At 41.1% G+C, this 21,721-nt stretch overlaps 1 protein-coding gene across 8 annotated transcripts in view; it reads left to right on the top strand.

Moving 5' to 3' along the window:
• RAI14 (retinoic acid induced 14) overlaps window positions 1–15,504 on the top strand; it is a 132,816-nt gene extending 117,312 nt beyond the window's left edge. For 5 of the 8 annotated variants that reach the window (XM_006116504.5, XM_006116505.5, XM_006116508.5 and 2 more), the window contains 10 exons: window positions 2,486–2,664; window positions 3,159–3,187; window positions 4,330–4,416; window positions 4,952–5,038; window positions 5,734–5,791; window positions 6,138–6,256; window positions 7,213–8,745; window positions 10,712–10,861; window positions 13,133–13,198; window positions 13,453–15,504. In XM_006116504.5, the coding sequence (XP_006116566.2) occupies window positions 2,486–2,664; window positions 3,159–3,187; window positions 4,330–4,416; window positions 4,952–5,038; window positions 5,734–5,791; window positions 6,138–6,256; window positions 7,213–8,745; window positions 10,712–10,861; window positions 13,133–13,198; window positions 13,453–13,530 (2,386 nt within the window). In that variant the 3' untranslated portion in view covers window positions 13,531–15,504. The remainder of the gene's footprint in view (window positions 1–2,485; window positions 2,665–3,158; window positions 3,188–4,329; window positions 4,417–4,951; window positions 5,039–5,733; window positions 5,792–6,137; window positions 6,257–7,212; window positions 8,746–10,711; window positions 10,862–13,132; window positions 13,199–13,452) is intronic. The other 3 variants (XM_006116509.5, XM_006116510.5, XM_006116511.5) reach the window with 3 other exon arrangements.
• Window positions 15,505–21,721: the final 6,217 nt, after the last annotated feature.

Genomic DNA, 21,721 nt, shown 5'->3' with positions numbered 1-21,721 from the left:
AATGTTTTAAAAAACAGTATTGAAGCTGCCAAAGCAAAATGGATTGCTGAAGAAATTGTGCATTTACACAGTGTAATAATATGATCTAGAGTACTTTACTATTCTCTGGCAGCATATGGGAAAAATAAGATTTAGCCTTTACTTTGGTCTTACAGTACAGCAATTTTTGCTCCCAGCTTTTCTGAGAATAAAACTAGCCCATTTGTCCAGTTGTTGAATGGCTTTGTCCTTGTTTTAACCATACAGTGCTGTCTACTCTTAAGAGAAATCTCCATCTTTCACTCATAAATTTTCTGTTGAGACTATGGAAACCCGTGAAAGTTCATTGTGAGAGTGTGTTTCACTCTACACTAGACAGCAGAGGAGGTACATTCCTGCTCTTTTTAGAAAACCGTAACCATGAATAGAAGGGAGGAAGATGGTACTAAAGGGGTACGTCTAGACTACATGGCTCCGTCGACGGAGCCATGTAAACTAGTTTACCCGGCATAGGCAAAGAAGCGGGGATTTAAATAATCCCTGCTTCATTAAAATAAACATGGCCGCCGCGCTGTGCAGATGATCAGCTGATCCGGCACAGAGCGGCAGTCTAGATGCGGATCTGTCAGCTGGGGAAGCCTTTGCTGACCGATCCCTTATTCCTCGTGAAACGAGGTTTACATGATCGGTCGGCAAAGGCTTCCCCAGCCGACAGATCCATGTCTAGACTGCCGCGCTCTACCGGATCAGCTGATCATCTGCACAGCGCAGCGGCCATGTTTATTTTAATGAAGCAGGGATTATTTAAATCCCCGCTTCTTTGCCTATGCCAGGGAAACTAGTTTATATGGCTCCGTCGACGGAGCCATGTAGTCTAGACATACCCAAGGAGAAACGCTGTTTTCCTTTCTGTCCTCTCCTTGTATGAAGACTAGTTTAACATATTGTATGTCTGACTTTGTGGAGATATACATTTCACTTATATAAATAAGCTCTTTTAATGTGGAAAAAGTACGAATTGGGGATGTCCAACTTGGATGCCCAGTCCAAATTCTAATTCGGCCGTTACACTGCCCATCTAAAATCATTTCTGCAATTTCACTTGAATATGAGAATCTTCATTTTCTTCCCTTGCATTGCTATTAAGAGTGTAGCTGTCATCTCTCCATCATGATTCTGCCCCCAAAGAGATGGCTGACAGGGTTGCTGTAATATTTTTACAGATATGAAGGGGAAAAAATCATTGTCATGATAGTTTGCCAGTGTTCTTGTCTGTTTCTTTCAGAGCACAAACTAAAATCCACCAATCTATGCTGAGATCAGGCTATTTTGCACTGGAGGGTTAAAAAATGCTAGTATGAAATAATGTTGATAAAACTCTTAATCCCTACAACTAACTTGGAAGGATTAAATATATGTATATAGTGTACTCCTGCTGCATGTGATCCACTATTCTAAGTCTAGAGGCTATTTGTAGGTTTCCTAGCCTTGGAATTGACTGCTAATTCTTTACAGAGATAACAATAATGGTTTTGTAAAGGAGATTTGAGCTGTCCTCCTTAACTATGCCTGGGTATGTCTACACTACCACCCTAGTTCGAACTAGGGTGGTAATATAGGCAACCGGGGTTGCAAATGAAGCCCGGGATTTGAATTTCCCGGGCTTCATTTGCATAAAACCGGGCGCCGCCGTTTTTAAATGTCCACTAGTGCAGACTCCGTGCCGCACGGCTACACGCAGCACGGACTAGGTAGTTCAGACTAGGCTTCCTAGTCCGAACTACCGTTACTCCTCGTGAAGCCTAGTCCGAACTACCTAGTCCGTGCCGCGTGTAGCCGTGCGGCACGGAGTCCGCACTAGCGGACATTTAAAAATGGCGGCGCCCAGCTTTATGCAAATGAAGCCCGGGAAATTCAAATCCCGGGCTTCATTAGCAACTCCAGTTGCCTACATTGCCACCCTAGTTCGAACTAGGGTGGTAGTGTAGACATACCCCCTGTTACTCTCTCAAATGACTTTTCAATTTATTTTGCTTTTTGGGTAAAATTTTTATATCTGTGTTCACTTAAAAGCAATGAGTGAAATGCAGCTGTATTCAAATAGATGTGCTTATACTACATCATGACTTTCAGGCAGTTTGATCTTGGCTCTGGCATCGTACAGCCTTTTTAATCAAAAGTTACTTCTGTGCCACTCCTTTTGAAAATTGGACAACCTGCTGATAAAAGCTGTCTGTCAGATACCTCCTCTTGGAAGTGCAGTGATGAGACTCAAGATGCAGTAAGATTCAGAATGCCAGGTTCCTCAAAAAGAGTCCTGAGGGTCAGCAGAGTATGTGGAGAAATAAGGAGAGAAATTGTGCATACTGATTTTTTTTGTTTGTTTGTTTTTAAATCTTGGATTTTATGGATGTTTGTGACTGTGATATTGTTCTTAAGAAAGTCATGTGACATAGCTACTGCCCTGAGAATGGAATCTTCTTTGCCTTTGTGTGATGTTCTCTAGAACTGCTTTGATGCTGGCTTGTGAAGCTGGAAGCCTTAACATCGTGGAAGCCTTGATTAGAAAGGGTGCCGACTTCAGCCTTGTAGATTCCCTCGGACACGATGCCCTACATTACTCAAAGCTTTCTGAGAACACAGGGATTCAGAGCCTTCTGCTGTCAAAGATCTCTCAGGATGCCGGTATGTGTGAGGAATAACCTTCAATGTGTCAGTCAAAACTGACCGTATTGGAGTTTTGTTGAAAACCTAAGAACTTATAAGATCATATCCAAGGGGGTTATCAGGATGGTGGGAGCAGTTATGAGGGGGAGGAAAAGAGGGGAAATACTGCAGTAACATAGCAAAGATTAGTGCGCAGCTTGGAATTGGGCTTCTTATTCTGTGAAGGGAACACATTCTTTCTTAGCTGGGTAATTTTGTTCTCGGCTTCCAGTGAACGATGTCCAGGAGAGGCTCTAATGTAGAGATGGTCATGGCATTTGGGCCCACTCTGGAAAGGTGTTCCAAGCATGGTGTTGGCATGAAAGAAACACACTGGACTTTGCAGAGAAGCAGGGATATCAAGACTTGGTTATAGGCAGTCAGGAAACAGGTGGTGGGTATCACAGAGGATTTTTTCTTCAGGGTATTTAACATAAAACACTTTTTTCTCCTCTCCCCCCCTTGATCTACAGATACAAAGTCACCAACAAAGCCAAAGCAGGTATTTGCCTCTCCTCTGTTGTTTGAAAATATTCAGGTCTGTGACTTTCTAAGAAAATGATGAATGGCATATGCTTAAAAGCACTAATTTAAATGTCACTCTGAGATTAGTTGTAATTATAATGTCCTGTAGCACGAATGTGTGAGTTGCTGATCATAGAAGCATGTTACAGAAACCTATTGCTTGCATAGCTTTTTCTTTTCTTTTCTTTTTTGTTTTAACATGGTTTTTGACAAAATTCAGTAACCAACCAGCCTTAGGAAGACAGGAAAGGAGTACTGGGAGGTGGGGGAGTGGTTTGGCAGTCAGGAAGAGAAAGCACAAACTCTTGTTGAAAAACTCTCTCACATCATGATTATGGAGCAAGCAAAAGCAACATGAAACAGATATTCCACGATTACAAACAGTGTTGCTGGGATGCCCTTTGCTAGAGATTCTATTGGTGAAAATCCATCCAGGTAGAAGCATTAAAGATGCCCTAATAGCACTTATTAGTTGCACAATATTTTTGAGGGTACACACTCCATTAAAGTGGGAAGCCATGGAGTGACTGGTTCAGGCACCCCTTTTATGCAAGAAAAGGTTCGTTAAAGCTCTCCAAATAAGAGTGTTGACAGAGGAAAAAATGGCCATTAATGGTCGCTTAATTAAGCCATAAACAAATGAAATATTTGAGATGACTAGTGAATGATAAACCTCTCACCAGCTTGTGCTTTTTCACTGTATCTTTATTTTTGCTGAAGCATGAATTGCAAGGGGTGGGGTCCAGTGTTTTCGGTAAACTGGGTGCTTGAGCAGCCTCCCGAGAGGGATTAAGGTGCCACCTAGCTGATTACCAGAGTGCCCAGAGACAGAAGCATGTGCTTCTACTGGTGCTTCACAGCTGTATATTCCTCGGTGCACATAACAAAATTTATTCTGCATATAGATGTTCTCTCTAATTTTTCCAGTGGTGAGGGCCATCCTTCTCTTCAAGCATATCTACTATCCAGCCTATTATAGCAGTACAGTTAGTGTGGAGAAGCTTGAATGAGACAAGGAACAAACTGCTTAAGTTATGTGGGATTTTGGATAAAACAGCTTACTCAGACTTTACTAACCAAACTAACACGCCTCCATTCTCTGGCCTGTGAAACTTTCAGCATGATCAAGCCTCTAAATTAAGTTCAGAAAGAAGTGGAACTCCAAAAAAACGCAAAGCCCCGCCTCCTCCTATCAGTTCTATCCAGGTAAAGAAAAAGTTCAGCTTTGGATACATTGATATTTTTAGTGGGGTGGGAAATCTCTATAGCGTTAATGTAAATGATGCTGGTAAAATTTGCACTGTTATTTTATATCTGTCTCATCTGTAATGAATAGATTTTTTTTTTCCCACTGAGATAAGGATGACATCTTGAAAACTCTTATTGGTTAAAGTTACTAAGAAATGCTAGAAATATGGCATAGTCTAAAAGCTGAACATGAAGACGGTCTCTCTGAAGGAGAAAGTTGTCTTTTTTTTATGAATGGCTTAAAATTCACTTCCCCATACAAATAAATTTAGAAAGCCAATAAGGGGAGAGAGCAGGAAAAATCTACATGATTGAATTACAGCTTAACAAATAGGATATTAATCTGAAACATTTACTCTGGTTAAGTGCAGTATTGAGTACTTAGGTTTGCTTTTTTGTGCTAGCATGGAATTATCGTATATGTTAACATAGGCAGTAGAATTCCCTAATATATATATACACACACACACACACACACACACTTCTTTTTCAGTTTACTGATTCATCCTCTCCACGTTCAGCAACCTCAACTCCAATTGCTGGAAAAGGACAGGCATTCTTCACTGAACAAGAATGCAAGGTATATTTGCTCTTGCAATTCTGTTGTGGGCTGCATTTAAGAGGATGAGAATACAGAACTTTAATAATCCATGTCAATGACTGGGAGATTCAGAACTTAATCATTTTGAGAAATAAAAAGTGTTCCTAATCTGTGTAAAATACAACTGCATATTCTTTTTAAACTTATTTTGATATTTTCTTTTAGTAAATATAGTGGTAACTCACAATAAATGAGTAAATGTTCTGCAGGATATAGTTAGGAAAGTAAATTTTAACCCTATAGTAGCAAGTTATTTAGTGCTAGCAAAGTGCCTGGTACTGTTCATTACATACAGTAAAGACCGTCCTTGTCCAAAAGATTTCATCGGAGTAGAGCTGTCTGCAAGTCCTATATTATCAAAGTCTGTAGTCCTTTGACGTTTTAAATATACGATACACACTACATTGCATCACTTGGCGCACAGGATAACTTTCAAACTGCTTGAGGGAATGTGGATGCCCAGATCACATTAATTTTAATGGGAATCAGGAGGCCAAATCTCTTAGGCTAATTTAAATTCTGGGCCCTAACTTTTAAGGAATGTTGTTTGGAACGAGATATCAGACTCCTGACAAAAGAGCCACCTGCTCTCAGAGCTTGACCTCATTCCATATTCATTTCTGTAAAGTCTGGAACTTCTTGAAGTGAAAGGATTCTCTCCTTGTGTCTCACAGGAAGAGATCAGCTCTATTCAGCGAGATAATAAGGATCGACTAAGTGACAGCACTACAGGTAAGGTGAATAATGAAGCCTCCTTTGATTCTCAAATATTACTTTATCAGCTGTTGTTTAGAACCATTTAAATGTAGGAATAATGATAATGGTATTAGGTAATGGTTTCAGCATTGCAACTCTTTATCGAAAACAGATGTGCCTACCATGATTAAAATGTTTATAGAAATTTAGCTAGAAATAATTCATTCATTTGGCAAATTAATGGTCTTGGAGGAGAAAAGACAAGTTTACCCTGTCTCAAAGACATAATGATTTTATATGAAAGGATAGTGATGGTAGCAAAAGCAAGAACTATGTTATCGCAATAGTTTTAAATGTTTTAACTTCAAAATTTATTTTAAAGGTGCTGATAGCTTACTGGATATAAGTTCTGAAACTGACCAGCAAGATCTGCTTGTATTGTTGCAAGCAAAAATTGCTTCTTTAACACTACACAATAAGGAGTTACAAGACAAATTACAGGTATATATCTTTGCACCTAATTCAAAGTAAAGTGATCTTTCAGTTCTTAAATAGCAGCATAAAAATACTTTGTTTTATAGTAATGTGCTGTGAAGATAAATTGCAACAGTTTGCAGGTAGTAACATTTTCAATACATCAAGAAGAAACTTTCTTAGATATTAAATTATTTGCAATTCTCATTTTTCCCATAAACTAGTTGATGGCCTTTAAAAAAAACAAAAACAAAAAAACACGGAGTTAATTATTTCAGAACTATGGCTAATGATTTAGGGGTTTCAGCATTTTAACTTTCAGGGCATGTCTACACTAGCCCCCTAGTTCAAACTAGGGAGGCTAATGTAGGCATTCAAAGTTGCAAATCAAGCCCGGGATTTAAATATCCCGCACTTGATTTGCATCTTCCTGGACGGTCGCCATTTTTTGAAATTTACAAGTCCAGACTAACTGCCTGCGTCTACACGTGGCAGGGACCCGGTATTTCGAAATAAAGCCCTAGTTCGAGCTACCTGTTAAACTTCATTCCAGGAAGAACAGGTAGCTCGAACTAGGGCTTTATTTCGAAATACCGGGTCCCTGCCACGTGTAGACGCGGGCAGTTAGTCCGGACTTGTAAATTTCAAAAAATGGCAACCGGCCGGGAAGATGCAAATCAAGCGCGGGATATTTAAATCCCGGGCTTGATTTGCAACTTCAAATGCCTACATTAGCCTCCCTAGTTTTAACTGGGGGCTAGTATAGACATACCCTCATAGCTTTTGATCCTTTTTATACTACAGAAATCATCCCAGGTGTTGAGACAAATTTAACATCCAGTATCTTCACTTATGCACTAAGCTCTTCTGAAAATCTAGCCCATTATGTTGTAATTGTCTATCTCTTTAGGGCATAATAGATTAGGTAAGGAACTTTTACTCACTAATATATTGTTTTATAAACACTAATGCTTTGTATGCAGGAAAAAGCAGTCAGAGATGCAGAAATGGATTCTACCCTAGATTCCTATCATTCCACCCAAACGGAGTTTGATCAGTCAGTGGACAGACAAAGCAAAACCTCAGCTCAGGAGCTAAAATCATCCTCATTAAATGCAACACAAAGTCAAGAGAAGTCAGCAAGCAACAATGAGGTAAAAATTAAGCGTCTGCAAGAAGATTTAAAGGATATACAGAGGAAATTAGAAGATTCAGAAGCAAAAAGAAAGTATTTAGAAACCCAACTTCAATCCAGAGTCCCAGAAACAATTCATTTAAATAGTGAAGATATTTCAGAAAACGGCTCTGATCTTAGCCAGAAACTTAAAGAAACCCAGTGCTGCTATGAAGAAGCTATAAAAGAGGTTTTGAGTGTACAAAAGCAGATGAAATTAGGACTTGTTGCTTCTGAAAGCAAAGATACTTACTCGGATGTCCATGAACTGAAGGTTACATGTGAGGAAATTGAAGTGCTAAAGCAAGAACTCAGGAAAGCATTGGAGGAAAGTGAAAGGTATAAAGAGAAAGTGAGAGAGTTACAGGAAAAACTCAAAGAAGGAGAGCAGAACGTTGCTAGCAAAATGTCTGTAGAAGAATGTGAGGAAATAAAAAATTCATACTGTTCAATAATTGAGAACATTAACCAAGAGAAAGCTTTGCTGATTGAGAGATACAAAGAAGGACAAGGAGAGATACAAAGGCTACAAGACAAGTTAAATCAGATGCAGTTGGAATCCAGTGATGAATCTCAGGAGATGAAAGAAGCAAAGAATAGAATGATAGATGACCTCCACAGACAAGTTAGTGAGCTGTCTCAGTTGTACAAAGAAGCACAAACAGAACTTGAAGATTACAAGAAGAGGAAAGCATTAGAAGATGGAGCTTTGGAATACATCCCTAAAGATGAGCATGAAAAACTGATGCAGGTAACAAATTCATTGAAAGATAAAGCTGAAGATGCATTATCAGACATGAAGTCCCAGTACACACAGGTATTAAATGAAGCCACACAGCTCAAGCAACTGATAGATAATCAGAAACAAAATTCTGTACCAGTTGCTGAACATCTTGAGGTGATAAACACTCTCAGAAGTACAGCAAAGGAAATGGAGGAAGAAATAAATGAACTTAAAGAAGAGCTTATGAACAAGGAAATTGAGATAAGAAATCTTCAGAAGGAATTGTTGGAAGAAAAAGCTGCAATTAATGAAGCAATGGTGCCTAGAGCTTCATATGAAGAACTCCAGTCGTCGTTAAAAGGTGAAGTTAATAGTTTGTCATCCAAACTGAAGGATTTAATTAAAGAGAAAGAGAATATGTCCTTAGATGCTGCACAACTGAGAAATGAAGTTTTGCAAATAAAAGGGGAAAAAGAAGGAATTCAAACACTGCTTGAGGCCAAGGAGAAAGAAATAAATGGTCTTCACCGTAAGTACCATCAAGCTCAAGAAGATCTTCTTGACATGAAAAGAAGTGCTGAAAACGCCTCAAAGTTAGAAGAAGATAAAGATAGAAAGGTTAGTGATTCATTGAAGAGATTCCTTTAATTACGTTAAGGGTTTCCTGGATGTTTAGATCTTGTAAAACATCTTGAGTAATACATGCAGTTCACAAGCTCCATATTAAACAAAGTGTTATGGAATATACCTTTTGACAGCGTCTTTTTGTCTTGTAATCTAAGGTCCATCTATAATACTGATAAAAGCTTGTTTAGCTAAATGCATATTTGAGCCTGTGGCGGTCCTAACAAGAAATGCTGCATGATCTGTCACAAGTCATAGGTGGCTCAGTTGCGGGAGTGCTTGGACTCCTATTTTGAAATGACAGAAGTGTGAGTTTAAAAAAAAGAGGGTTCTACAGGAAGAAAAGTTTTGCAAACTAGGGATGTTAGTTATCCGTTAATTAAATAGTTGGCCAACCAATTAATTCTTAGCAATTGGTTGACTGTTCTATAGTCCCTGGGGTGGGGCCAGCAGCCAGTATAATCCAGCCCCACTTTTGGGGAGCCCCTTGCCACCCTGTGTTGCTCGGCATTAGATAGTCCACAAGGGGAGCTAGTTTTAAAAATCAGACATCTAGTACAGAGGCAGCAGCATGGGGCAACAGCAGTCCCTATCTGCAGTGGGTCCAAGCTCTCTGCAGATAGAGGCTGCTGGGGCCAAGACGCATGAGGGCAGGGGGCTGGACTCAGTGATCTCCTGAGGTCTCTTCCAGCCCTAGGTTCTATGATTCTATGACAGAGGCTGCTGCTGGAGCAGCCTCTGTCCATGGCTAGCACCGCCGCAGACATAGGCTGCTCTGCAGGATTTGGCGCTGCCTCTGCCTGCAATGAGCCCAGGCTTGCTATGGGCAAAGGCTGCTTCGTGGCAGCCTCCCCTGTCCGACCCCCCATGCTGCTGCCTCTGATAGACAGCAGTGTGGGCGGGATGCAGGCGGCACTGCAGAGCCGGTGCTGGGGGGAAATGGCTTTTAAGCTGGCTCTTCCCAGCACCGGCTCTTGCTCTCCCCCTCCCCTTGTTGCCTCTGATGCAGAGACAGTGGGGCGAGATAGGGGTATGCAAGCAGTCAACTAGATTAAGCCTAGACTTATCGGTTAATAGACTAGCCAACTACTTGATCACACCCCTATTACAAACCTAAATAAAGATGCCTAAGTGACCAAAGATCCTACAGTTCTTATTTTAGCCATCTCAACTTGTCCTTTCCATAACTGGGATGTCTGAGAGCACACAGTTCTTAGACTAGAAAATGGGCTGCCCGTATGGTAGCTGTCTATACAACATTCTGCTGGCTCTGTATACTTTACCCAATTCTGCAATTCTGTCCTCAGACACAGGTGTATTCAGAGGTTGTGCCCATAAAGTCAGTAAATGCAATACTACTTCATGTAAGTTGTTAAAAACAGTGTGTTTTTCATTGGGAAATGTGAGCTTTCTGTACAAAAGCAGATTTGTGAGCAGAAACTGAACGTTTAAAATGATCAGGATAGTGGAGGAAAAGTAGGCAGTGAGCCAAGAGAATTTGGTGTGGATGGAGTCAGAATGGTGGAGGAGATGTGGGCAGGAAGAAGAGTAACAAGAGTACATTGGAAGATGGAGGAAAGGAAGTAGAGATAGAAAGGTAAATAGAAGAGAAACAATTTCTGGGAGAGGTAGGGAAAAACAGGTGAGGCAGCTGGAGAGCAACCGGCTGGGAGGACACATCTGGGTGCAGACCTCCCAGTCCTGGTGACGAGCATGCTGGCCTGCAGGATGGAGAAGGGGGCACTGCAGAGCTGATAGAGAAAGTGGTCCACTTAGTGTGAACAAAGTGTTGCAGCGTGGTTGGGACCCCTAAAATGTTGTTTACCTAGCAGCCACCTTGTGTGTCCAAGATCAAGGTAGAAATGCTTTTTCAGAATCCAAAAGAAAGGCACAAATATTCTCTTAATGGGAAAACAGTATTTCTTTCCTCCTTTCACATCTACCTCTTTTTCCTTGATAGATCCATGAGATGTCCAAGGAAGTTGGCAAGTTAAAAGAAGCATTGAACAGCCTTTCTCAGCTTTCCTATTCAACCAGTGCACCCAAAAGACAAAGCCAACAGCTGGAGGCATTACAACAACAAGTGAAACAATTACAAAATCAAATAGCTGTAAGTGTGGATTTTTAAATTATAAACTCTGGCTGCTCTCCTCGCTAATAGGATGTGAAGCCTTCTTTACAATGCTTTGTATGCCCAGTTAAAATGGAGCATTACCACTGAGTATAAGAAATGGATGCTTAATGCGATAAAGTGTACCCTTTTCATATGTGCTGTCATATCCGTGAATGATATGCAAGGACTCGTTCAGCAATAATACGGAACTTAGTTACCATGCCCCAGTATATTCTTCAGAGGTCTCACATTTAGATCAGTCAAGTTCATTCCATTTTCTGCTCTGGAGAGCTGGGAAATAGTGCAATAGGTCACAATAAGGGAAATGACACTACATGCACAGTATGAAGTTGAGTAAGCAACTGTATTAAGGTGGAGCATTAATTGGTGTTAAAAGGATTGCGTTAATAAAATAATTATGGGATCTCCTAGGCAGATATCATCACATCTCTGTACATTTGTTCATTTTGCTGTGTCACAAGTGAAACTAAACTATATAGGAGAGAAATGAGAGTTTAGAAACCCACAGCTTTAAATGGGTATCCAACCTTTTAGACCATAGTGCCATTAGAGCAAAGTTTAATAGTTGTTCCAAGAAGTTATGACTGTAATAAAATGTGGTGTATTTGTGTGGTCTTGGCGCCAGGATTCATAAAGTACACAGATTTGGACTGGGTTTTTGTGTTGCTAAGAAAGCTGCAGATTTAGTTATTGATTAAGGTCTTTCTTTATATATAAAAGTGTATGCTACAATAAGCCTGATATTTTTGGCAGAAATAATCTTTCAGCTCTTGGACAAATTTCTATCTAAACAGTACCATATTTTTAAAAAACATTTTTCTTTAGAGTTTGTGAACTGCTTAAAATGGTTTTAAAATTGTACCTTCCCATAAGTAAAAGACCCAGTTCAGCAGAACATGAAGACTTCCATACTGGACAGAGCCCAAAATCAATTTTTCAACCACAAAATGCTCTTTTTGTGAGTTATGGAACTGGTCTGGTAGTGTTAAAAGTGGTGGTGGCCGGGGGTGGGGGTTGCACGAAACCCTCGTTTTGCACAAGATCCATATGCCTGTCCCTGAGAGGCATAAGGATCTTGCGCAAAATGGGGGTTTTGCGCAAAAAAAACCCATCCACACTGCTGCTTTTTGCGCAAAAAGAAACAGCAGAAAATATGCTAATGAGATCACGATGTATGCTAATGAGCCCCTCATTAGCCTATTTTCTTCCGGGAAAAACTCGCAGTGAAGGCAAAGCTCTCCAGTGATGGAAAACCCTTCCCACTACTGTAGTGAATGTCTATACAGAAGCACTACAGTGGTGCTGTAGCAGTTTAAATGTAGACATCACATTACTTGGGACTGAAGACTTATGGCTGTCTCTTAGCCTAATGCCATAGTTCTGCAGGAGCCTCTCACCTCTGGCTGCTCTTGGGGGCAGGAGTGGTTTTTGCTTCTCTTACTCGACTGACTGAGAGTGAGTGAGAGTGAGTGTGTGTGTGTTGGGAAGTTTGAGACACCAATACACCCAAGAATTGCCAATCATCAGGTGGTCAGGACATTCTCACCTGCCATGTGGAAGTTCCTGGTCTGAATGGGGCAGAGAACAGGGCTGTTGTGGCCTGGGTGTCGTCTCCTCTCTCTGGCTCCCCAATAAGTTTAGGAAAGGGATTGTAGGTTAAGGCTGTATGGCCCACTTGTCTCAGCCTAATTTCTTAAACAGAACTTAAGATTTACTTAGAGAGAGAGTTCTTGATCAGCATTTTGTGACCACAGAAGAGAGGCTTGTCTGAATATGTAATAATTTGTCAGAGGTCCATAGGACAGAACTCTTCTGACCCTCATCTGCACTAAAAAATGTACTCATTGCTCACACTCTTGTCAACAATTGGTGTAATTTAACTGTTGCTGAAAACTGTTTAACAGCAAGGGGTTTTTATTACAGAAAAATCAGCCACAGTTTCAGAAACTGCAAATGACTCTGGTTTTATCTGGTCTCTGATGCAGTTAATTCATTTTGAGCACCAAAAATTACACCAGAAAAATATATCATCTTGATGGATCATATGCTGTAAGGGGACTTATTATGACTGGCCTGATTTGTACAGTTCTGCTTGTTATAATGCATGTCTGCCGATGAGCAAGAGAGTTTCCTGATACAAGTAAAATACCATTTAATCATAGCTATATAGATCCATATGCTGTAAAATGATGTATTTTAAGTGAATTTAAATACACATTCCTTGACTTGGCATCTTAATATTATTAGGAGACAAAGAAACAGCATCAGGAGATTGTATCAGTTTACAGAATGCATCTTCTCTACGCTGTGCAGGTATGATTGCATATATCTCAGTCACATGATATGTTGTGTTTTAATGTAAGAAGTCCCTTCTGCAAATCTATAATGGAAATAGCATCTTATCTTTTGGTTACCCTAGACAAAAAGTGTGAATGTTTAAGCAGAAAGTATTGGAAAAGATTGAGAGTTGGGGGTTAACATATTTTTAAAACCTACTTATTAATGTAAAATTTCTGAAAGAGTAAATGATGCTAGCATTAAACTTCCTTTTTTCTCTTTCTGTCTAGGGTCAAATGGATGAAGATGTCCAGAAAGTGCTTAAACAAATTTTAACAATGTGCAAAAGCCAGTCACAAAAAAAGTGAAACTGTTTGTATTAATTCCTACCATACTGCCATGGTGTGTAGCTACACTCACCTTAACAGAAAATTTAAAATTGGCAACCTGCTGCTGCTTTTTTTTTTTTTTTTAAGTGAGCTGGATTTGTCTTTGTCACACTTCCCGTTCATTCTATGTACTGTGACCTAATGCATCTGCACATCTTTTCCCTTCCCACAAATTTAGTACTGTTTTCATATCTAAAATTCAAGTATATTTCAGAGTTATTACTTTAGCTACCCCAGATGTGAACTGTGGTCCATGGTGTTGTGTTGTGCTTCCCAGTTTCCTCCTTCAACATGGAGATACTTTCATTGAGGGTGACAAGTCCCAGCATGCAGTGCTCCATCTTGACACGAATAGTCACACCTGCTGAGTAAAGGTGAATTCTCCATTCTGAGTTCTACTCCTGGATATTGAAGAGGAGTTGGGGTGTTCTAATCTGCTCTGTATTTTGGCCCTCCAGCTCTTGGCATCTTGCCAGATGTGACCTTTGGTTGGGGCAAACTTCATTCACCCGTGTAGTAATGAACAATAGCATGTATTTGTGCAGAATTTTGCTTAGTGAGTCAGCGCATCAAGCAACTGAACTTGCCTGTAATTTGTTTTAGATTTAACAAGATCAATATCGATTTACATTTTACTATGCCCATTGTACACTGAGTATGTAAAATCCATGCCAACATCTGATAGTTAATTGCATTGTCTCAATGTTGGACATAATCATTTATAGTGCAACAAAAACCCATTTAGAATGTAAAACCATAAATCACGTGAGCCTCAAAGTTCTGTACAAAATAACCCTTTTTAATAGGTCAAACTATGCAAATATTCACACTGCTGTTAGCCATGGACCTCAGGAAAAAATAATACATATGCTTCAAACAAGGGATTCTCGTGAATGCAGGATGTTTACAGTGAGCAATGATGCCTCACCGTTCCTAACCTCTCTTTTGTAAAGATTTTCTCTTCAATATATTTTTATTGGCCCTCCAATGAAATTTTTTTTGTAACTAACCATTTTGCTACATGACGTTTGCATTAAACTATAATAAATATTTTAGGTAACCATGTTTGACTCTTTTTACCCAAAGTATTCAGCTAGACTAGAGTAAAGCATAGTGAAGTATTCTCAGCTCAGAAAAAACTAAAATAGATCTGTCAGCATATCCAAGAGCATTCAAATGTAAATGACAATTCATCCTGGTTCATCAAATGTGGGAGTACATGATACATATGTGCTGTTATTGAACAATAATTTCTACAAGTTTCTTGGACAAGAGGGGCATCATTGAAACCTTCGTTTTTAAGAATTAAAAGTAGACTTGGAAATGTTTCATGTGGTATAATGACTATATAGTAGAGAACTATGGAAGTATATTTCTAAGAGCACAGTACATTTAAGGGTTAAAACCATTTTAGTTTGCTGTTTCACTTATGGCATTGGTTTTATTCCTGTCGATGGAGATGTTTCCAGAGCTACATAATCTATGAAATTTATAAACTCCTAATTTGACAGAATCTGTTGTGCCTCAGGCTTTTACTGGATATTTAGTGCACTTACATTAGATAATTTCTAACAATGACAAAGCTCAAAAGGATTAAAAACTTTGCAGCAGGCCTTTGTTATTTTTCTTAGGTTGTTTGTTTAATGCCTGCTAATTTTGGACAGTATTTTATAGTTAGACAATTTGGAAAATACTCCAAAGAAATGTGAAAGGACTTATTTTCTGCAGCACTTAAAAATGTCAAGCATGCAAATGCTGCAAAGTTTAAAACTTGATGAACCATTTTATAAGTTGCTGTTCAGATTTAGTCTTATACCTTGTTTTGTTATGCATATTTATTACAATTATCTTTGTGAAATATTGAAAATTATACACTATAGCATAGCATTTGTTCTTGTATGTAATTTACAAAATGTTTCCTTATGCAGCAAATAAACTATTTCCATTTTTTCATCTTTGCTCTTTTTGTGCATTCAGCTAGATGTTTATACTATGGGATATCAGATTATAGTCTGTAATAAAATGGTTAGTTAACAGATCTTGCTACATGTTATATATAAGATCTGTTAGTCTATAAGGTGCCATAGGACTTCTCATTCTTGCAGATTTAGACTAACATGGCTACCCCTCTGATACAGATTATAGTACATGTTCCAGTTATATTAAGTTATATAATACTATGGTTGTATTGCTGTCAAATATGTAAGTAGTTGAATTTCTGCTAGCTGATTGATAAGGTTAAAGCTGTTTCTCAAATGGACATTCCCCTAGAAAAATGAATTGAAGAAAAGAACATAAGGCAGTTAATCAAGACACATTTATTTTAGCATGTCAAAATGCAGTCATCCAATGCTCTGACTCATATAATCAGTATAACTTTGTTATCCAATATAAGAAATTAATAGTATCCCAGATCCCTCAAAACTAAAGCATTCCCATTGCTCACTCATCCCAGTGTGTGAAAAGACATACACATATCCTGGTGGGTCTGTGTCCAACCTCATTTCTCCTTTTCAGCATGGTCCACTCCTACAGTGAATTGCGCTTTGAAGACCCACTCTTGAATCACTTGTAACATGGAAGATGTAACTGAAGAAGATTAGTTCTAAGGTTTGAATCAACCCTGAAGAGTGACCCATGTAGAAAGGTCAGTTTCTCAGGTTGGATTTGGCCAATTTGCAGTTTGGTCTCCCAGGAGCTGACCAGTGCACTTTGAAAATAGTGAAACCTTTAAAGATTTCTCAAAGTAATCCAGAATTGGATTTCATCTGAAATGAGAGTTGACTAATTACATGTTACAATCTAATGTCAGACTATCAGCATACTACTTTTTGATTACAGTTTGCTGATTATACTAGTGAGTGCAAACTGATTTATTATATGGTATCCCACAAGAAATACAACTTCTAAATAATCCTTCATCCTTCAGTTCCTTCCACTTCGTAGTCTGCTTGGATCATTCATGTTCCTTTTGGAAATAAGTAACATTCTGCTGCTGTCATCTTACGTATGTGTAGTAATCTTTATTTTTAAGTAGATGTTTGTATTAAGGCTATTTGCTAAATCAGTAGTTTTGGATCTACCAGTAGATGTTGGAGCCTCTGATAGGTGATCCTGACTGGTTTGACCAGGAAGCTAGAGAGTGCTGGTTCTTCATTTGCCCCTCCAATCATTTGTCATGCTGCTCCTGCTCTCTACCTTGGAGCTGCCCCCCTGGATGCCTCCTTCTTGCTGTGCAGAGTGTGGGAGGGACAAGACAGAGTTAATATGTCAGTGTCCCTCTTTCCCCCCACTTCTGTACCCTATCTCCACACAGAGAGAAGGGGATGGAGGGAGCTTGGCAATGCAAATCTGTCACTCAAACACACACTGCCCTTCACTCTCATCTTCCGACCCAACACACGTGTGGGGGGTGGTTGTTACTTCTGTTACTGCTTGCAAAGTGGGTTAGTTTAGGTTTTTGACTGGTCTGTGCATTTCATAATTTTCATTTCTCTTACACTTAAATTTAATTCTTTGGGTAGTGAGTTCTGAAATGCTGACCCTGTCATGGCTGGAGCCATTATCCCTATGGTAATTGCTGCTCCTGGAAGTGGCTGGCATGTCCCTGCAGCCCTGGAGAGAGGCAGAGCAGGGGGTTGCCACATGCTGTCCATGCCTGCAAACACCACTCCTGCAGCTCCCATTGATCAGTAATGGGGATCCATGGCCAGTAGAATCTGTGGGCTCAGTGTCTGTAGATATGGAGCAGCACATGGTGCCATGGAGTCATTTCTGTACATGCCAGCTGCTTTCAGGAGTGGTGTAGGGGCATGGCAGAAGTAAGCCTGCCTTAACCCCACTGCTCCATCACCCAGAAGCTGTCTGTTACATGGTGGCCTTAATCACACTGCTCCATCACCTGGAAGCCATCTGAATTAGTGCCCAGCCAGAGCCTGCTTCCTGAACAGCTGTCCCTGCACCCAACCTCCAGCCCCAGACTTGAGTCGCCCTGCACCCAAATTCCTTCTCAGAGCTTATATCCTGAAACTCCTCCTGCACCTCAAGTCCTGCCCTAGGCTAAGCCCAGAGCTCCTCCAACACTCCAAACCCCTGGGCCCAAGACCAGAGCCTGGACCTCAACCCCCTATCCCAGCCTGGTGAAAGTGAGTGAGGATGGGGGAGGAAGTGGGATGGAGTGAGCTGGGTGAGGCCTCAGAGAAGGGGTGGAGCAGGGGGCACAGCCTCAAAGACAGGACTGGAAGGAAGTAGAGGAAGGGTATTTGGGTTTGAGGTCAATTTTTACATTGCACTTAAATTGAAAAAATGATCTTGTGGTTAAAAAGGTTGGTGACCACTGTGCTAAATAAATATTAGATACAGAAGACGTGCTACATTAACATTTGTGAGTTTTAGACTACCTCAAATTGCTCATCTAGTGGTATTTTAAAGTGCAGTTCTGCTCCATAGTGACTAAGAATGGCACCAGTTTACTCAACAGATTAAAAATCTGTTCAGTGGTTGAAAACAAGTTTTTTACTCCCATTAACCTTGTGGTATAATAGAGGAATGGAGGAACCTGGATTCTATTTTTCGCTGACAAATCAACATATTTATTCATTTTACCTTCCATTACTCTTGAGCAACCTCATATCGGGGGAGGAGGTTTAAGTAAGTGTAGCTCAGGATGACAATCCTGTAGATTCTGTACTGTTGAAAGGCATATGCCCAAGCCAGCCCAGAAAGAACCCAGTTTAACTTTCAGATCCCAGTGTGTGTGCAAAGTGGGTAGTATGAAAACCACCTTTTTCCTGCGAACTGAGTAAAACTGTTTTCTGTCCGGCTTGAGGCAATAGAAAACTGTCATGTGTTGGCTCATCCCAGCACAGGGCTTTTGAGACGTTTACGGGGATACATTGACTATTTATGATCAGTTTAATAATCCCTTCAGCTCTATTCAACAGTGATCAACTGCAGCAGAGACGGATTCAAAGTATCCATTAAAAAGTTTCTGCTTGCCGAAGGAAGAATGCTGTAGTTACAGAAATTGCTCCAAGCAGGCATCACTAATTCTGGCTGCTAGTAGGGAAACAATAGAAATTGTTTGAAAGCAAAATATCAAGTGAGTTTTAAAACAGTGCGACAGACCCAGACTAGATGGCTGTCACACTCTAATGGAGGGCAGGTATGCAGAGCACTGGATAAACAGTTTTCTATTCCCTGAAAACTCCCATGCTATGTCTACACTGCAGGCTTTTTGCGCAAGAATAGCTGTTGTTGCGCAAAAACTTGCCGGGTGTCTACACTGCACGTGCATTCTTACACAAGTAAATTTACAGTACAGCATCAAAAAACAGGACTTCTTCCGGAAGAGTTATTCCTCTCCCCACAAGGAATAAGCCCTCTTGCGCAAGAGCTCTTCCACAAGAAGGCAGTGTAGACAGGCAACATGATTTTCTTGCTCAAGAAACCCCTATGGCTAAAATGGCCATCAGAGCTTTCTTGTGCAAGAGAGCATCCTCTCACCTTAAATGATGGTTTGAAGACCCCAAGATGCAGAGAATCCTCCAGCAAGTGATCCGTGACCCATGCTACAGAGGAAGGCAAAAAACCTCCAGGGCCTCAGCCAATCTACCCTGGAGGAAAATTCCTTCCCGACCCCAACCATGGCAATCACAATTAATGGAGAGGAGCCTGCAGCATAGACATAACCCCAGAGTCTGCTGTCCTGTAATTAAGGGAAGCAGACACCTGAGGCTAATTAATAGCTGTCCTGAAGGAGCAGGCTAATCAAGCACCTGCAGCCAATTAAAGCTGGAGTGCTGTTTTAAAAGGGTTCCCTGGAGGTAAAGAAGGGGGAAGGAAAAGAGGAACAGACTGAGAGGAGGAAGTGTGTTTGCAGAGAATCTCAGAGAGGAAAAATCAGTCAGTAAACCAGAGAAAAGGTACTATGGGGAACATTTGCATAAGTGGCCCAAGGAAAAGGCCACAGACTTTGGGCTAGAGCAGGGCTACTCAATATGTGGCCTATGGCCCATTTGTTTGCTGCCCACAGTGCAATTTGAGTTTGTGGGGTTCAACATGAAGCCCGTGGGTGGGATCCTTTGAGCATGGCCTCCACTGGGAACATGCTCCACAACAGCGAGGTGTCTCCCAGACGGGGTGATCATGGAAAGACACAAGCGGACGAGGTGGCTGGAATACACAGGTACAGAGTGTCAGTGTTTCTAGCCCCCAGGGAGGAGGTGTCAGGAGTCCTGGGGCATTGTGGGAAGTGCTTTGTGAAAGAGGCTATTTGCATGTATGTGCAACCACAGTTAAGTTGCGGCCTTTGACATGTTCTGTGAGTATCATTATGGCCCCCAGGGCTTCCAAAGTTGAGTAGTCCTGAGCTAGTGTGACAACCCAAGCAGTTGCCGCTGCCTAGGGTCCCTGAGCCAGAACCCAGAGTAGTGGGTGGGCCCAGGTTTCCCCCAACCTGCTTGCACCGCAGAAAGAACTCATTCTGGGAGAAGGAGGTTCAGGATTATGGAGATATCGCCTCCTCCCCATTAATTGACTTTGCCAGTGATGAAAATGGCTCAAACTCTAACCCTGACCTCTAGAAAAACACAAGTAGTATCTTATATGCAATAGTGAGCCTCTGGAGCATATGATGACTGCCTAAGGAGCGCAGGACTCATGGGGCATAGTCAGAACTTGCCACAAAAGATATAGCATGCATTATGGCAACTTCTTTTCTGAGTGCATGATACTTTTGGTCTTGAATGATTGTATCCCACCGTTGGGAGAGTGTGTGTCTTTGTTCCAGCTATTGCCTAGTCTACCTAAGGAGTTTATGCCCCTGTATTGTTTCCAGTGGTTCTTTAGCTTCAGTGGCTCTGGCTTTTAGTTCAGAAGGTGCCAACTTCAGACTACACTGTTGGCTCCAGCTGGGAGCCATGTCCCAGCTGATCACTCCTGTGGCATTTTAAAGTGATAGAGCAATCTGTCATTTGCTTCCAAGGGTTTTGCTGTCCTGATGTGTGCTTGATTAGGTCATTGCAGGTATGTCCACAGTCAAGGTTTTGTTGTATATTATCTACACAGACATACCCACAGCCTCTCTTCTGCTTGAATTAGCATGTCTGTTTGTTCAGACTAGCACTGCAGGTTCTACTAATACATTCTCCAATAGCCTGAAATGCCCAGACATTTAGCTGGTCATAGGATTTCCTGCCAGCAACTGCAGACTGGAAATAGGCAACTTTGTGACCCCATCCCCCTACAGACAGCTAAGTTAGTCCAATTCTTCCTATAAGCTGATGGGTTGCCTAACCCAAGCTCTGTTGGTTTTTTCACAAATATTGTATTTAATCCTTTTCTGAGGCCATAGTCGGGCAGGAACCTTAGATTGAGTTTGTCTAGGCCTCAGGCTGGATATGAGAGTCTTTAGGGAATTGTTCTGAGGTAAAAAGATGAGTATACTTGTCCTGAGCACCTCCCAGAGTGGGGAGCTTGACCCACACCGGCACAGCTTCTCCATCTGTAAGATGAACCCTTCCAAACACTTCCTAATTACCCCTATGGCCAGAGATTCCTCCATCTTGAACCAAAGCAGGAATAGCCTCCTGCGTTCTCAGCCACCAATGTGCTTTGGGCAGTGCTTAATTTGTAATGAGAGGTGTTGGGGCTCAAGCAATTTTTCTTACATTCATAACTGATGCAGCAAGCCCAGAAGTGCTGGGCTTAGCCCTGGCACAAAAAAGCAGGCACATATCCCCAGAAGGGCGAATTAGCTGTCATTGAGGTCACACCATGGGAGAGCAGGGTTCATAGAATTTTTCTGCAGGAAAAGAACCTCCAAGGGACAGGGAGATCTAGAAAGCTGTTGATGTTCTTCACCTTACAATTCTGCCAAAAGCATTTCAGGTGGAATAGGCAGTACGAACAACGTGCAGGGATCCGCTCTTCCCTCAGCCCTGTGCGTAACTCGCATCTTCCACATTCCCTTGCTTGACTTCTCACCTTGGCAGCATGGTTTCTGAAGAAACTGGGTTGCCACTAGCAGCTTAGCAACCTGTAGCTGGACTGTAGAGGAAATTCTGTGGAATTCAATGCTGATTGGAGCATTACTGAGCTCTCAGGGCTGCTTGGGTGTGAGAACAGAAGGGATAGTACCTACACTCCACCTTCATACATTGCTACTACT

This window comes from Pelodiscus sinensis, chromosome 6 (assembly GCF_052426305.1).
Source record: "Pelodiscus sinensis isolate ZL-2025 chromosome 6, ASM5242630v1, whole genome shotgun sequence".
Lineage (NCBI taxonomy): Eukaryota > Metazoa > Chordata > Testudines > Trionychidae > Pelodiscus > Pelodiscus sinensis.
Note: the sequence above shows the minus strand (reverse complement) of the source record. Positions and strands in the feature narration are given on the sequence as shown.